The 17,156-nt window shown below is 52.5% G+C and overlaps 1 protein-coding gene across 1 annotated transcript in view; it reads left to right on the top strand.

Moving 5' to 3' along the window:
• Positions 1 to 15,995, top strand: part of RSPO4 (R-spondin 4) — a 35,494-nt gene extending 19,499 nt beyond the window's left edge. Inside the window, exons 2-5 of the mRNA XM_055306375.1 lie at positions 10,223 to 10,411; positions 11,116 to 11,256; positions 12,699 to 12,890; positions 15,863 to 15,995. Coding sequence (XP_055162350.1) covers positions 10,223 to 10,411; positions 11,116 to 11,256; positions 12,699 to 12,890; positions 15,863 to 15,972 — 632 coding nt within the window. The 3' untranslated portion in view covers positions 15,973 to 15,995. The remainder of the gene's footprint in view (positions 1 to 10,222; positions 10,412 to 11,115; positions 11,257 to 12,698; positions 12,891 to 15,862) is intronic.
• Positions 15,996 to 17,156: the final 1,161 nt, after the last annotated feature.

The following is a 17,156-nucleotide window of genomic DNA, read 5'->3' as shown; positions in this document are numbered from 1 at the left end:
AATCCCTTAAAGAGAGTTTGCAAGGGACCTGAAGGAAGAACCACAGGAACAGGTGTTTGCTGCCCTGATTGAAGGCACATGTGCTAACCTGCACCACGCCCCCGGGGCTGAGCACGGCCCAGGGGAGAATGAATGAGCAGTGCAGAAGAGGCGGGTTCGGTCCTGGGATGGCCTGAACTGGGCAGTGGGACCAACTTCCTGTCTCAGTCAAGGTCAAACGGACATGGAAGGAGGCAGTGGCCTTTGCAGGACACTGGGAACTTAGCAAGCCCTAGTGGGGGACATTTTACTCAGTGTGGAGGATTGAAGGAGGCATGAGGTACACTGGCACCCTGGAGGTGCTGTGGCCTGGAGATGAAGTTTTCAGGTCCTGCAGTTACCCTGCCCAGGTCTGACAGTCCACTACACCTCCTACTACATGCCCTTGAGCAAGCAGCAGCACTGCCCTGAACCCGTTTCCTTGTCTCTGAAGTGGGTATGACAATAGTAATTAAATAAATTTTGCAGCATCCCCATGTGGGATGGTGAGCAGCTCTGGAAAAGAATGAGGCAGTGAGGTGTAACATTTGCCAGGATAATTTGGATGAGGACAAGCAAAGTGCAGACTCATCTCCGTGGGGCGCTGTGGTTTTTCCCTGCCCTCCTGGGGTTCATCCTTCAGTGGCAGAAGCGGGACATCATCAACTTCCTTTGCAATCTGAGAGCCTGGCCCTTCCACCACAGCTGCAGCTCTCTGAAAACAAGATGCAAAGCTATCGAAACTTGAAGGAAAACACTCCAAACTGGGCCCTGGCCCTCCAGGGAACACCTCAGGGCGCCTCCCATGCATCTCACAGAAACCAAGTAATGAAATAGTGCCCATTGATCATCATGAGGGGTGCTAAGCACTTTGCGTGGATGAGCTCATGTCATTCAGACACGTGCCTGGGAGGGAGCTGGTTGCTACTATTGTTCCCATTTTGCAGAAGAGGAGACTGAGGTTCAGAGTAATGAGGCCGCTTGCCTAACATCACCCAGCCAGGAAATGGTGGTTTGTCAGGCTCCAAAAGAAAGACCACCTCAACATTTTGCTGAATGTGAGGCTCTCTAGGTTCCCCCCTGGGTGCTGAGAAGAGGCCAGGGAGGCAGGCCTGGAGACCTTTAGCCCCACACCCCATAGGACACTACAGGCTGGGAGTTATCTCCAGGGCCCATCCCTAGCTGGGGATGGTGCAATCTGCCCCCCAGGCAGCGATGTGCCTTGGGGCTCCTCTGAGCCAGCTTTTAGGGCAGCGACTGCCTCCCATATGTGGTGGCCTGAGTGGACAGGCGGGAGACCAGATGTTGTTATTTCCTTTGGTCATCGGTGACATGTGTCTCCACTGCCAGACCAGGATCAGTGGATGCATTGCCCAGCGCTCTCTGCATGCCCCACCCCTGCCCCACAACAGTGGTTCTGGAAACTTCCCAGGGACAGAGCAGGCAGGACTCAGGGCAAGGGGCAGCGGTCTCTCTCCATCCCCGTCCTTCTCACCCCCAGGGGGTCCTTCGAGACAGCTGTGTTAAATCCTCAGTCGACCATGACACACCATGTTCTCCTGCAAGACACACTTCCCTGGGCACACCCCAATTAGGAAGAAACTCCACTCCCCAGCATGTTGACATCGAAATTAAAATTCTGCACTGATTGCCCAAGCAAGTTCTGAATCACAGACACCCAAGATGCATGGCAGGTGGCGATGGTAAGGATCCCGAGCCTTGGGATCAGGCCTGCCCAGTCCTCATGACATCCACTGGAAGCTCAGCCCGTATGACACTTGTTTTACCAGTGGGAAAACTGAAGCACAGAGAGGTTAAAGTCACATGAGCAAGGATAAGGGGTAGAACTGGGATTTGAACCCATACTGTCTGGCTCTTAATCCTACCCGAGTCTTCAAGTGTGGTCCCAGTACCAGGAACTGGACCAGCAGCACCTGGGAACCTGTTAGCAGTGCACATTCTCAAGCCCTGCCCAGACCCACCAAATCAACAGTTCAGGGGGGCAAGGGGGTACCCAACCATCTGTGTTTTAACAAATCCAAGGTGAATCTGATGCATGCCCGCATTTGAGAACCCGCGCTCTACATTGCCTTCTAACACCAGTGAGTGAAGTGGGTGCAAGATACACAGAGGCTCAAGGATGAGAATGCAGAGCAGCTGACCTTTGCCCTCAGTGTCAGGAATAATTCAAACGAGTGGTGGGGCAGGCTGGTGAGCCTGTGCCCCATCTATGTAACCTCAGTCAATGATTGCGTCATGGGAATGCAGGCCCCGTGTTGATAGATATTCTGATTTTTTTCCAGAGCTGTCCAAATTCCAGCTTTTTATGTGAAATCTGATTTTTAAAATGTTAACAATCTATCCAAATTAAGCTCTTTTGTTTGGTTTTGGGTTGTTTTTTTGTTTGTTGTTTGTCTGTTTTAAGTATGGGGCTGGAAAAAAAAAGTATGGGCTGGAGTTCTTGAGTATTGAGGATTTTTCAGTGACTGACTCGCTGTGGGCTGCTGAGGACATGAGCCTATCTGGGAGAACAGGTCATGTGCAGGGTCTTAGATGTCACCCTGTGCCTTTTGACCCCCTCCAGGAAAGTTCTGCAGGCTGAAAGAGTGGGGGGAGGCACGACATTGCAGAGATGATCCTGAACCCACTCGAAATTCCCAAATGGAAAAAATATGGAGATCACTTGCAAACATTGAGCCATTGACTCCTACTGCAATGAGGTGCCTGTGGTTGGCTTTGTGATGTGGGTCACCCTGAGGTTGGGAACCCTTGTTGGAAGACACAGGTCATCCCCTGATCCCAACAGAAAGGATAAACCTGCCCTTCATCCAAGATCAAAGCTGCCTCCTCATGTATGCCCTGAAGACCATCTCCCTGGACCCTGCTGTCCACCAACATCTCTGGTCTCTGCTCACCTATGAAAGGGAGGAGGTCCAAGTGTGGACTTACATCTCACTGTGGGCCGTGACAGTGGGAACAGGAAGGGAGTCTGAACTTACATTTATAAAGAAGCACCTACTATGTGCCGGGCACTTGCTGGTTTGTTTGCTCCCATCATATCAAGGCCTCATGAGGGTAGGAATTGCTGCCACAGATTTTCAGATGCGGAAACTGAGGCCCACAGAGATGAGGGTACTTATCCAAGGTCACTCCATGAATGATGGAACACCTGCACCACAATATACATCCTTAGATTTTTGAGAGCACAGAACAAGTCATTGCTTATATATGATGACAGTAGCCACAGTTTACCAACGGCCTGCTTTGTGCTGGGCTCAAAGCCAGGAGATTTTCAGGAAATGTCTCCTTTAATTACAACAAGATAAGCCTTATCACCCCCTTTTACACTAGAATAACTGAGCACAGAGAGCTAAAGCACTTTGTCCATGATCACACAGCTGACCCCCAAAGCTCATAACCTTAGAGCCCCTCACACTGAACCTGACACAGAGTAATATTGGTTGGATGCATGGATGGATGAATGAATGGATCATTCAATCCCAGGCTAGCGGACACATTCAGAATTGTTATAAGCCTGTATCCCTTTGGAAACTGCCAAACCCGATGTGACCTATTCCACTGTCATTTTCTTGGGGAAAGATGAAGTGACTCAGATGTCATTCCAAACCCACCCAACTGCTGGAGTAAATCAGGACCGTGCATTTGGGGCCTGGTATTTAGAGTGAGGGAGGATGATTGTGATCACAGGAGATAATTGATAAAGGAAATCACATGGGGAGCCATTCTCTCTGATGCCCCCGAAAAACCCAAGGTGTTGCAAGTAGAATTCAAATGCTTTCATTTAGAAATGTGCATCTGAGCTGGAAGAGGCCAGTGATGAAGGCCAGGATCCAGTTGAGGTGTAAAAGGATCCAGGGGCTTTCACAGTGTGCTCCCTAAAGCCCAGGGCCCATTGGGGAGCCATGGTAGTCAAGCTGGGTGGCTGGTGCTCCAGGCCTCTTGGCCTTGTTGAGGCAGAGTAGCTCCACCATGGTCTGGTGAGCTCCACGTATCTGGTGATGTACGTCGTTTTGATTATAAGTTGATAGGAGGAGAGCTGGCTCAAGTGAAAAAGTGACTTTCTTCAGAGCTACAGGGTGAGCCTAGCTTTGAGGGAACCCAGGCTTAGATGATGGTCAGCAACTCTATCTTTGGGGGCCCATGAGGTTTCTGGTTGCTTTACTCTCTCTGCATATGTTTATCCCTCCCTCTCTCCCTCTCTCCTTCTCTCTCTCCTGTATTAATCAGGAGGCTTTGGTTGCAAGTGACCAAAGTGGTCACTGACTCAAAGTGGCTTGAAAAAAGAAGAGAATTTATGGACCCTCCAAGGGTTGAATCCAGGTGCATGGACAATCTCTTAGCCCTGCTGCTACTTTGTGGCCTCCATTCTCAGGAACACCCTCCTGTCATGTGGTGTCCACCAGCTCTGGTCTATGTCTTCCCAAATCCAAATAGAATGGAAAAGAAAATGCATGCATGTGCATGGGCATGCGTATGTGTGTGTGTGCACGCGGGCGCGCGCGTGCGCGTGCGCGCACACACACACACACACACACACACACACACATTAACCACTCCCACCCCTCACTTAAAATCTTAAGACTGGCTCTTGTTGAGACGTGTGCCTATGTCTGAACAGCCGCTATAGTCAAGAGGACCTGGTGTGGTGATTGCCCGAGCCCAGGTTAAGTGCATCTGGGTGGAGAGACTCCACCCTCTGCCCTTGCCCTCCCTGGTGGGACTGTTCCTCCCTTTCCAGGGGGACAATCTCAGTGTAAGTGGCTCTTTAGCAAAGAGAGGGGACACAGATGCTAGTGCCTACCAAAGCTGCTCATACATGGGCACTACCCTGCCCTCCTGCAAATGTCCTTAGATCAAGAGGCCAACCCAGACCGTTGTCTGTTGCCCCAAAGTCAAAATTCTCAAGAGAAGGGCACCTGGTGGCTCAGTGGTTGAGCATCTGCCTTCAGCTCAGGTCATGATCCCGGGGTCCTGGGATTGAGTCCCACATCAGGCTCCCCGCAGATAGCCTGCCTCTCCCTCTGCCTATGTCTCTGCCTCTCTCTCTCTCTCTCTATGTCTCTCATGAATAAATAAATAAAATCTTTTAAAAAAATTCTCAGGAGAGATGGTCTAATTGGCCCAGCCAGGAAGAGCCATCAGTATTCTCGTTCAATCTGTCCACTATTGGCAGGGGACAGGGTCGTGCAATTCAAGCACGGTTGCCAGGTCTGGTTCTCAAGGAAAGGAGATATTGTGAGCAGGGAAGATACATCCAAAACACATTACATTTATTTTGGACTTATTATAATGCACATTCCTGGGCCTGAATCAGATACTTTACAAGCCTCTCTGGGGAATTTTAACACACAGTCAAGTTTAAGAACTATCTTGTTTGGATCTTTCTAACGCAGCATTGTACAAACTCTAGTTGTCATCACTTATTATTCACAAAATTATCATTCAAGTCTCTGCACCCGTGACCTTGAGGAGGAGAGAAATAGCATAGCTCTTTCCAACAAGTTACAGCGATGTGATGAAAAGCCGGAGGCCATCAGAATTAAAAGCCAGAAGTGCCATTACAACATAGTGGCACTAGAGGGCACCCTAGCCCGCCACCAGGACCAAGAACGCAGCAGGAGGCAAAGCTACCTTGGCAAAGACCTGGGTTTGAAAGAAGCCAGTTGAGATCTATCCCTGCATGCACACCCATGTGTATACACACACACACACACACACACACACACACACACACACACACACACACACACTGACACCACCCAAGGTCAGGGGAGGGTCCTTGTCAGGATCTTCTGTCTTCAGCATGTTGAAATATCACTCTACAAATAGTGCTGTAGCTCTAGTTGCTGTTTGACGGACTCACCTTGGGGAAGGCTCTACCCCTTCTGGCCCCAGGACCCCCAGTGCAACCGCAGGGGTCAGGCTGGGTGATTCCTAAGCTCTTCCCAGAGACCCGTTAGAAAGAGTTTGCTTTGTCCCGTCTGCATGACCAGAGAGCCACTCCTGTGGGCTTCAGCCCTCCCACCAGCTGTGAGGTCCCATGATGGCAGGGGCCATGTGTGGCGCATCCCCCCTCAGCCCCAGGCTCTGCCTGACACGGAGGAGCCCTGAACAAATGCTCCACAAGGGCTGTGGGGGTTGGCTGATGGACCCTGGGAGTGCATCTCACCTCCTTGAGCCTGTCTCCTCGGCTGCAAAGTGGGCAAGGACACCCATATCGGGTATGAGTCTCTCTGTCCACACACTGTTTGCAGGAAATACTATTTTGTTTTTCTGTAACTGAACGTAATTTCTACTTTGACCTCCTATTCCTCCAGGGGGCTGAGATCACCTCAAGCCAGCTGAGGGTCCCTTTGCCCTCTGTTGTGGGGCAGCATCTCACGTGCAGCAGGATTACATAGGACAAGGCACTGAGAAGAGGTACCCTGGTCTCCTCTACTGATGTCACTCGGTGCCTACCTGCGAGCTGAAGACCCCACAGTATCAGTCATTATTATTATTATCATTATTATTCCTCCCTCACCTCTACAGGAGTCTGCAGTAGACAGCTCTGGGTTAGCATGGCCAAGCCACGGCCTCACTGCCAGGTCCCTCTGCCCCCTGCGTCCTCCCAGGTTTGGGCCTCCAAGTCCACAACCCTGCAGGCAGAGGAGGAAGGGGAGGAGAATAGAGCTGCCCTTCCACAAAGATCATTCCCTGAGTGTGGCACAGGACACTCCCACTTGAAGCCTACTGGTCAAAACTTAGGCAAAGGAGGCTGGGAAATGTAGTCTTTATTCTTGGGAGGCAAGCCTTGGGCTACACATAGAGGTTCCATTACTGAGAAGAGAATGGACCTGGGGGGATACTCATGGCTCATGGCTGTGGGTCTCCACGGCTCTCAGAACTTCTGTCACCTTCTCCTGCCCAAGCCCTCAGCTTGAGGATGGGTCAGGACCTGGGAAAGGAAGCTGGGAGGGGTAGGAGTAGAAGATAGTTGCCTCCCTCTTCCCTCTGCCTCCCCCAACCCACACACACAATTGAGGCTAAACATTTTTTAAAATATATTTTTATTGTAAAGTATTTCAAGCCTATAGTCAAGAATAAAAAATACAATGAACATCTGCATACTTGCCAACCGCTTGTAGCAAATCTTGCCATTTTAATACTTGCTTCAGATTTTAAGAAATGCCCTATTACAGATTCAAGAGGAGCGTTCCAACCTTCTTCCTGAATCCCTTTTTGTACTTCTTGCCCTGGAGGAGCCACATCCTGAATTCAGTGTTTATCAGTCCCTTATGTCTTTTACTCTTAATACAAACAAGTATCATGCATGTCCCAAAGTATAGTTTTGCAGGGTTTTGAACTTTATAAATGGCTTCTTCCTCTATGATTCATTGTGCAATTTGCTTTCTCACTCTCAGTGTTGTGTTTGAGATATGTCCATGATGACAACCCCAACTCCACATCAGTCACGTATCATGGGTCATATATGTGGTATATGGCTGAGGTATGGGGCTACACTCAGTGTGCTTATCTCTTCTTTTGATGGACAGGTTTTTGCACTTGTTTGCTAGCAAATGATGCTGCAGCGAACATCTTTGGGCACAGACACAAGAGTTTCTCTGCACTGGTGGTTCTGAGAGCCTGGTTGTGGGTCAGCAGCATCAGCCTCATGGAACCTGTTGGAAATGCAAATTCTGAGGCTCAGCCTCAGATCTACTCAGTGGGACATGCAGGCGCTCAGGGTGGAACCCAGCGTTGTGTGTTGTAACAAGACCTGTAGAAGAGGCTGATGCAAGAGTTTGAGAAGCGCTGCTCTAGGGTTTAGACCACAAGCCAAATTGCTGTATTCAGAAAAGGCACATCCTCAGACTTACTAGAAGCTGCTGGATTTTTCTCCAGGGATTATTTACACTCCTATCAGAAGGAATAGTTTCCTCTCATCCTTGCCAGCCCTCTGTGCTATCACAATTCAATCTGTTTCCCATTGGGTGGGAGGTCTGGGCTCTGTTTGCTTCTCAGCAATCTTCTCTCTCTGGCTCTGGGGATCCCTCTTGTGACATCATACTTTCTCTCTGCTCTCAGGTCCCTGCGGAGCTACAGCTTTGGAAACACACAAACCTTTACTCTGCTCTTCTGTGGCTGTTCCTCTTCGCAGGGGCAATTAGTAAGCCCGCTGGATCAGTCAGGGTTCTCAGTTGTAAGCAACAGCAGTGGGAGTTATCAGCAGGATGTGGGGGTCCTCACAGGATCCAGGCAGCTGGAGATTAAGCTTGGAGACAGGGTGGTACCCATCCCAGAGCAGGAGGGAGAAGAGGGAGAAAAGGCTCCAGGTTGGTCTGGAAAGACCTCACAGTGACCCTCATCCTCACATAGCCCCCTTGCTTTTTTTTCTAACTCCTAGGACTCAGGAATGAGTATCTGGGTTGGTCAATGCCCAGTCATCACCAGCTTGAAGAAGGGCTGGACCTCCTTGGTTTCTGCTCTGGGTGTGTGGGGGGTGTACCAGGATTTGCCCTTCCCAGGTCCTCACACAACAGGGAATTTCCTTTAAGAGGCAGATGAGGGGCATCCCTGGTGGCTCAGTGGTTTAGCACCACCTTCGGCCCAGGGTGTGACCCTGGAGACCCAGGACCAAGTCCCACATCTGGCTCCCTGTATGGAGCCTGCTTCTCCCTCTGTGTCTCTGCCTCTCTCTCTCTCTCTTTCTGTCTCTCATGAATGAATAAATAAAATCTTTAATAAATAAATAAATAAATAAATAACAGATGAGGCACCAATAGAAGGGGTGGTGGTGGCACAGAGCTGGAGAGTCAAGAATGTCCTATGCTGGGTGGCCATGGGCTCAGGAGAGCCAGGGTGTGCAACTGTGTTTATTAAACAGTCTGATCTTTCTGGAGTGTAAATGTGGAATGGTTTAACGTGTCCTCTAGTTGCCTCTAAGACACTGCTTGGTCCTTCATGACACCCAGTCACTTTCTGACTCTCCCCAGCTCCTACCTGTCATGGTTTCCCCCGCTGCCTCTTGCTGGGACACTTGCCAGCAAGCAGTCTGCTTGGGGGAGGCAGCAGCGTTAGCACTGAAGCCCGGCTGCTTCCGGAGGGGCCCTCGACACCGAGCAGCCCATGGCTGCCTCTCCTCTCAACTCTGCCCTTCTCTCTCCTGGCCTCTTGTCTCTGCTCAGAGAGGCAGGTCAGCAGTGCTGAACACAAGTGAATATCTGTCCAACTGGGACATGAGAAGCTGGTCACCTCTTTTTGCAGGTACCTTGTCTCTATGTGGGGCATCCCTGCCTCTCTTTTTACTTGGTTTTGGGGGTTGGGAACAGAGGGAAAGCCACAGCCACCCACCCCGTCCCCAGGCTGACAACTCTGAACACCCATGAGCCCCTCTCTCTGGGTGGTCAGCTTAATCAGGTAATGGTCAAGAGAGCAGTGACCCTCTATGAGCCTTGGAGAGGCTCTCTTTCTAGAATATTCTCTGCCTCCCTCTTCCAAGCTTTGGGTCCCGGTTGCTGACTCTGGGGCAATAAAAGTTTCCTTCTCTCAACTCGCTATGCTTGATACTGGGAGCACTTGATGACAGTGACAGGAAGGAACAGAGGAGTCTTGTTCAGAAACACAGCAGGAGGACAAGGGCCTCCCCTACCCCACATGCATGTGCACCCCCCACAATGAAAAATACACACTATTTCCCCTGAAGGTTAAGTTTGTAAGTTATAGAGAACTCCAAATAACGGTTTAAACAAAACAGACAGTGACTTCTCTCTCCTGTAAGTTTACATAGACAGCTCAGGGCTGGATTAGCAGGTTTTCCCTTCCTCAGGGACCCGGGCTTTTTTCTTATTTCTCTACCATCCTCAACACATACTTCCCACTTCATGATCCAAAGTAGCTGCTTGTGTTCCAGCCATCGTGTTCACATTCCACACAACAGGAAGGATGAGGGGATGACAAAGGGCATGCCCCTGGCCTTTAAGGCAGCTTTTTGGAAGTCACACACGTTGCTCTAGCTTACACCCCTTTGGCCAAGTTGGGGTCACATGACCATATCTAGTTGTATGGGAAATGTAGTCGTTTGTCTGGGTGGCCACGTGTTCAGTTGATGTGCCACAGGAGACAGTCTAAGCCACTCACATATATGGTTTGGCTCTCTCTCTCTCCCCTATCCCTCCACCTTCCGCCCTGGTCTGGCTGGCAGTGGGCACTGGTCTGGGTGGCAACTGCACAGGCTGTGTCATCTGCTCAGAAGAAAATGGCTGTTCCACCTGCCAGCAGAGGCTCTTCCTATTCATCCGCCGGGAAGGTATCCGCCAGTACGGCAAGTGTGTGCATGACTGTCCCCCTGGCTACTTCGGCGTCCGCGGCCAGGAGGTCAACAGGTGCAAAAGTACGTGGCTCCTCCCTTGTCCTGTGCTTGTGCCAGGCTCCTGAGACCTCTGGCCCACATCCCACCTCTCACCCCAACACGGCCACAGGGGAAGTGCTGTGTACCTGAGCCCCGACTCAGATCCTTGCTTGCTTTTAGGCTGGCTCAGAAGTCCTAAGCCAGTCAGTGCCCTGTCTGGTCTCAGCACTAATAGGGCAGGAAACCTTCACGTCTCTCTACCCTAGTTTGCTGTGTGGCCTTGGGCATGTTACTCACCCTCTCTGGGCCTAGCTCACATGGGAATAGGAGTCCCAACTCCTAACTCTAATTTTCATTGTGACCTGGGACAAAGCATGACCATCTTTGAGCTTTGATGGAAATGCAGCAGAAAGTCCTCACTCACAGCCCAGATTTGCTATTTGACTTTAGACAAGTCACTTGCCCTCTCTGAGCCTTGGCTCAAATGAGAAAGAGAGTCTTGGACTTTAAATTCAAATAACCACATTACCTTGGACATGTTACCTGCCCCCAATGAGCCTCTGTTCAGATGAGGAAGGGAGTTCTTGAATGCAGTTCCTACAGAAGTTTGGGCTTCAGAGGAGACTCAATCCTGACCCCAGCTTTCAGAGCCTGGGCTGCTCAAAGGCCCTCTCACCTCAGGCAGGCCCAGAGGGCCCCCTTCTGGGCAGCTGCCCTCACCAGGGGTGGCCCTGGCTCTATTGCAGAATGTGGGGCCACGTGCGAGAGCTGCTTCAGCCAGGACTTCTGCATCCAGTGCAAGAGGCGGTTTTACCTGTATAAGGGGAAGTGTCTGCCCACCTGCCCGCTGGGCACTGCGGCCCAGCCCAGCACACGGGAGTGCCAGGGTGAGTGGGGGCTTTCTCACCTGCCTCCTTCCCTTCGGGGGCTGGAGAGGGGTGTCAGGAGACCCAGAAGAACCACAGGAGAGTGTCATGTGGTGCTGGGAGGCCCAACCGGTGACATCAGGTATACACAGGGACCCTTCAATTCCCTAGAGCCATCATAAGCACCGTTATTATGATCACTATCACTACAACGTCAGCTTCATTGTTATTAGCAAGGGAGACAGCAGAGTCCACAAGAAGAGCACTGATTTTGGAGTAAGACAGACCTGGGTTCAAATCCTCTTCATGCCTCCTTTTTGCCCCTCCCTGAGCTTGGCTAATCTCCCCACCCCTACTTCAAGCTTCAGGTCAGGAAGCCTTCCAGGTTCCTCAGGACCCTGGGACCCATGCCTCTTCTAGGCTCCGGCCGTTGCCTGTGCTTCCCCCATTACTGCACAAGTACCTTCCCCACTCTGTCCTGACGTTTCTATGGGCAAACTCTGGGAGTCAAAGCCAGGTCTGTCTTGTCCCAGTTGCCACTCAGCACCCAGCACAGCACGAGGTTCACAGTAGGTCCTCAGTCCCTGCTTGTCAAATGAACACATCTAGCAGAAGGACCATTGTTCTCAGGTCTGGAGACCCAGTTTCTGGATCCAGTTGGGCCTTAAACACTTGCAGTGCTCTGATGGTGAGCCCTTTTTCTGTTCCCTTAGCAGGCCCCTTGCCTGCTCTAGGCCTCAGTGGCCTCGTCTGCAAAATGGGGTATTAATAATAGCTGCCCTGTTCTTTGCCTACCTCTCAGGGACTCTTAAAATAATCCAATGTGAAAGAACATATATATTGATCTGTATTTTAAAGTTGTTTCTTATTGAGGAACTTTCTTATCCTGTGACCTCATTGTTCCTCACAATAGCACTGTATAGCTTCTGCCTTGCACAGCGCATCAGAGGCACATGATCAAGGTCAAAGTGATGTCGTAGCCCTGAGGGCCTCCCCTCAGACCTTCTGGCCTCCAGGCCTGCCCCTCCTCCCAGCCTTCCCCAGCCCCCACTCTAGCTGTCCTTCCTCAGACACGGTTTGCAGATCCTTGGGGCTGCCAGTGCACCACTGCCTGCAATGTGCTTCCTTCGGGGCCCCCCGGATCACCTCCTCTCCCTTTAGCTCCTCTGACACCTCCTCAGGGAAGCCTCCCCCTCTAAAGCCAACGGTCACTCCTGCTTCTGACCCAGGCATGCTTTAGTATGGCACCCATCCCAGGTCCTCATAAATAGATAGTTAAGTGTCTCCTCTCTCTCTGCTCCTTGTGAGAGCTTACAAACCCTCACACACACACACACACCCACCCCCGCCCTGTATGCAGAGATGGTGTCTTCAAGGACCAGGACCCCTCAGACCCTGCCCTTGGATCTGAAGGACACTCCTTGCCTGCTGACTTGATCTGTCTGTCTCTCTCCACCCAACAGAAGAATGTGAGCTGGGCCCCTGGGGCAGCTGGAGCCCCTGCATGCATAACGGAAAGACCTGTGGTTCTGCCTGGGGCCTGGAGACCCGAGTGCGAGTGCGGGAGACCGGCAGGGCTGGGCGGGAGGAGGCACCAACCTGCCAGGTGCTGTCCGAGTCAAGGAAGTGTCCCATCCAGAGGCCATGCCCAGCAGGTAAGCACTGGGCCGGCATTTGAGGCTGGGGCAGGCAGGGCCCATGGGGGACGTGGCTGGGGACACGGCCTGCCCATATAGCACCCATAAGGCCGCCTGCAAGCCCAAGATCAGCCATGCCTTCCCGTGGATAAAGTACCGCCCTCCCTGGTGTCCTTCAAAAGCAGTCTTCCTTGCCCGGGTCAGTCCCACTTACATGAGGGATGTGTGCCTGCATTCATCAGGACTTATCTGCCCTTTCGGACTGACTGCCTCCCTTTTAATAACAAGGTTTTGGAGCGCCCTTTTTACAACTCCAAAGTTCATGGATAATGTGATCTCCTTGCACAGGTCATTAAAAAAAAATCAGTAGAGTGCCCTGTCACATAAAAGAGAAAGAAGAGAAATTGCCCCACATGGCAGCACTTGGGCTCCACACCCTCGGTGAGCACTTAGCGGAGTCAGGGCAAAAGTGAGAGCTATGGTCAGGGCTGCAGAGACGCGACCTCCCAAGAGGGGACCCACTCGTAGTAAAGCCCAAGCAAGCCGTCAGATCTCTTGACTGGCACCACGCTGGCAGCCTGGGGATGTTCAGGGACTAAGGTGACTGTTCAAAAGCACACATAACCTTCACAGGCGAGATGGAGCTTGGCTCTAAAGGTGCAGTCTCCAGTTGTGTGCCTGGGGCCACAGGGGGCAGAGGTGCAAGAACTGAGTGGAACCAGAGTTCTTTGTGGAGAGCTGACCCACGGGCTGTCCCTGGACCCTGTCCACTGAGCACTGCTGGGGTCCCCCTCCTTGTAACAACCCAGATCAGCACACAGAGTTACAAAATACCCATGAGGCCTGTTAAAAAGCCATTGACTTAAAATTGAGAGAGGCTGCAGAGTGTGGTAGGTAAAACGTGAATGCTGAGTAGCAATCATGTGGAATTAGCCATCATTAACTATGTATCTACTATGTGCTGGGCAGGGAGCTCATCCTCCACATTCAAGTCACTTAATCTGCACAATGGCACAATACTGTGGTATTGTTACCATTCCCATTTTACAGTTGAGTAGGTAGAGGCCACAGGTTGAGTCACTTGCCCCAGGCTCACGCAGCTAGGAAAGCCCGGACCTGGAATTGAAACGTAGGTCTGTGTGCAAAGAGGGAACGAAAGTCATGCTTAAGTGTAAGGTGCCTGGAGCCAGGTCACCTGGGCCACACAGCTGGGATGTGGTGGAACCAGGACTCGAACCCATGCCTGGTTTCAGAAGCACGTGTAGTGTCTGGGGTATGAGTGCAAAGCAGAGATGGGTCTTCTAGGAGTCATGCTGGGCAGCTGAGGACAGAGGGTGAGGTTGAGACAGGACCCCAGACCCAGGGAAGCACCCACACACACAGACATAGGAAGTTCTCTATAACACTTGTCACTTTGGCCACACCTCTCATGGCACCTGAGAGCTGGTGGTGATTGGCAGTGGAGGCCTGGAGAGAGGAAAGCCTTTCCCACAGATAATAATAATAATATACAACAGCAGCAGCAGCAGCAAACATTCATACACAGCACCTACTGTGATCTGGGCCCTGTGGTCAGTGCTCTGTAAATATGATCCCTTTTGATCTCCAGACAAGCCTACTGTGAGCTACTTGCATCCTCCAGGTCTCAGCTCAAAGTTCTCGGAGAGGCCTTCCACGACGGCCCCTACCAAGAGTCACTTTCCAACGTCTGGTGTCATAGCACTTACATCTTCCCAAAATGATGGCGCACCTTCTTGTGTTAGCTGTTTGGTGTCTGTCTTCCTTACTAGAATGTGATCTCCAATGAGGACCAACTCTTTGCCTGTTTCTCCAGGGCCTAGAAAAGAGCCTGGCACACAGTAGGTGCTCAGTTCACATTGTTGAGGAGTGGATTGGTGGGTAGATGGGAGGGGAGGTGGGCCAATATCAGCAGGCATAAGGAAGGGATGGGGGCACCCACACTTCATCACCCAGATGCTCATGTCTCCTCAGATGAAACACCCCTGCAGTTTAGAGTGGGAACCTGGCCTAATCAACCCCTGAGGTTCAGGAGTGGGTGAAGGGAGGCCCAGAAGTGAGGCCCAAAACTGGGCAGAACTGGGTCTAAGGGGATGACTCAGAATCCCCCCTGAGGGGTAAGAGGAGGGGGGAAGGCCAGGGAGAAGTCCTGGTCTTTTCCTCCATGTGAGCCAGGAGCCACTCGAAAGTGACATCAAGAAGCCCAGCCCAGACTATGCCACCAGACAAGTCAAGGCCCTGCTGGGCCTTAGTCACTTTATCTGAGAAATGGGACAAATCAGATGTTTATGTTAGAAACTCATCCCAGGCCCAAGGGTGGAGTTGGGGGTGGAGGCACAAGGTCAAGGGGTTTTCAGTTAAGTCTGGCGTTTGCACACCAACCCCACATAAGAACTGTCATATGGGGGCAGTGGGGCTGTGCCTGCCCCCACAGCGGTCCTGAGGTTAACATCCATAGAGCCCTTGGGATGCACCTGGCATGCAGGAGCACCAGCAAAATGCTACTGTCCTTGTCTGAGGGCCAGAGCTGGGGCCAGAAGCTGATCAGGGAAGTTTGTGCAGGGACCCGGGTAAAAGGTGTTGAGTCTCCCATGTAAAGCCTTGTAGACTGGGAAGTAAGTGCCAGTGGGAGGGTCTCGGGCACCCCCATGGAGGCCACCCTAAGTCCTACTACTCCCCCCAACCCCGTGGTGTGAACCTCCGGGCCTGGCCATGCCAGATGCCCAGCATGGGGGGCGTGTGGGTCTCAGCCAGTCAGCGCTCCTCCTCAACTGCTAAGGAACTGGGGGCGATGTTCCATTTGGGGTAAGTTACCCTGCAGTCCAAACTCCAAAAAGGAGTGACTGTAAGGTCAGCCCCCAAATGCGGTTCTGAGCCCCCTGCGGGGGTGTGGGGGACACCCCCTCATCTCTCAGGATGGAGGGGCCTCTCCAGGGCCCACCTGGCCTCAGAAACAACGCCCTGTGCTCTAGATGCAGAGAAGAACCCCAGCCAGAAGAAGGGCCGGAGAGACCGGCGCCCGCGCAAGGACAGGAAGCTGGACCGCACGCTGGACGTGAGGCCCCGCCCGCCTGCGGCCTGAGGAGCACCTGCACCCCCGCCCGCTGCCTGTAGCCACCCCCCACCCCCGCAGACACGCCGCCGCCCCCCCACCAGCGCCTCCAGCCCCCGCCCGCCCTCTCCGGCTCGGTCCCTGGGCCTGTACCCTCTCTCCCCACCCTTCCCGTCCTCCCCGGTGCCCTCTGCCTTTCCTGCTCTCTCCCTTATTCCTGCTCTTCCTTCTGTCTCTCCTCCCCCCTTCCCTCTCGTCCTTTCCCTTCTCTCACTTTTCCCTTTCACCTGCTTTTCTTTTCCTTTCCTCGTGCTTTCCTTCCTGTTCTTGCCTGTGTCCTGCTCTCTCTCTGTCACACACGCACACACACGCACACACGCACGCATGCACACACATGCACACTTTGAGAGATGACCCTTCTGTGCCTGGCTCCCCGGCTGCTCTCTCTACTTCTTAAAGAAAGCAAACATTTCTCTAGGCCTTTTCCTCTCGCTGTCTTGACCCCACCTTCCCCCACCCCGCCCTGTTGGCAGAGAAGGGAAGGGGTTTCCAAAAGCGGGCCCAGGCTCTGGGTTCAAGCAGGCTCTGTGAGTCCTGCCAGCCCTGCTTCTGCTCCAGAGGAGACCCCAGAACCCGGGTCTGCGAGTGCCCCGTGGGCAGGCCAATCCCTGGAGGCCACCTCCACAGCCCCCGGTCACCGAATCACGTAGGAACACCCCCCATCAAGAGGCTCTGGGGGCTCCTGATACCCTGTCTTGACACTTTCCCCAGCTGGCCGTGCAGGAGCACGATGGGGCCTCTGGCTGGACAGCCAGCCCTGTGCCTTCCTGTGGCCGCAGAGTCTGCACTCCTGGACGCTGCCTGCCAAGCCCTGTCACTGCTCTGTCACTGCCTTTGGGGAGGTGATGAAGGAAGGAGCAAGGGAAGGGTCCGGAGCAAGGGAAGTTCCCCCCACTCCCTCACACCACCACTGAACCCTGAGCACTTGCATTTCACTGTGACACCCCCACACGCCAGAACATTGGGGAGTCTCAGGTTAGACTTAGCTCAGTAGCAGGTTTGTCCTCACTACCTGTCATTTCACCATCATGGTACATCATGATGTACCTCCTCATCAGCCTCCCTGAGTCCCCAGGAAGGGGAGTTTCCAATTTTCCTTGGCATTACTGGCTGGCCTGAACTCAAGGTCCAGGAGCTAGGAGCACTGAGAGTCT

Source organism: Nyctereutes procyonoides, unplaced genomic scaffold (genome assembly GCF_905146905.1).
Source record: "Nyctereutes procyonoides isolate TBG_1078 unplaced genomic scaffold, NYPRO_anot_genome, whole genome shotgun sequence".
Classification (NCBI taxonomy): domain Eukaryota; kingdom Metazoa; phylum Chordata; class Mammalia; order Carnivora; family Canidae; genus Nyctereutes; species Nyctereutes procyonoides.
Note: the sequence above shows the minus strand (reverse complement) of the source record. Positions and strands in the feature narration are given on the sequence as shown.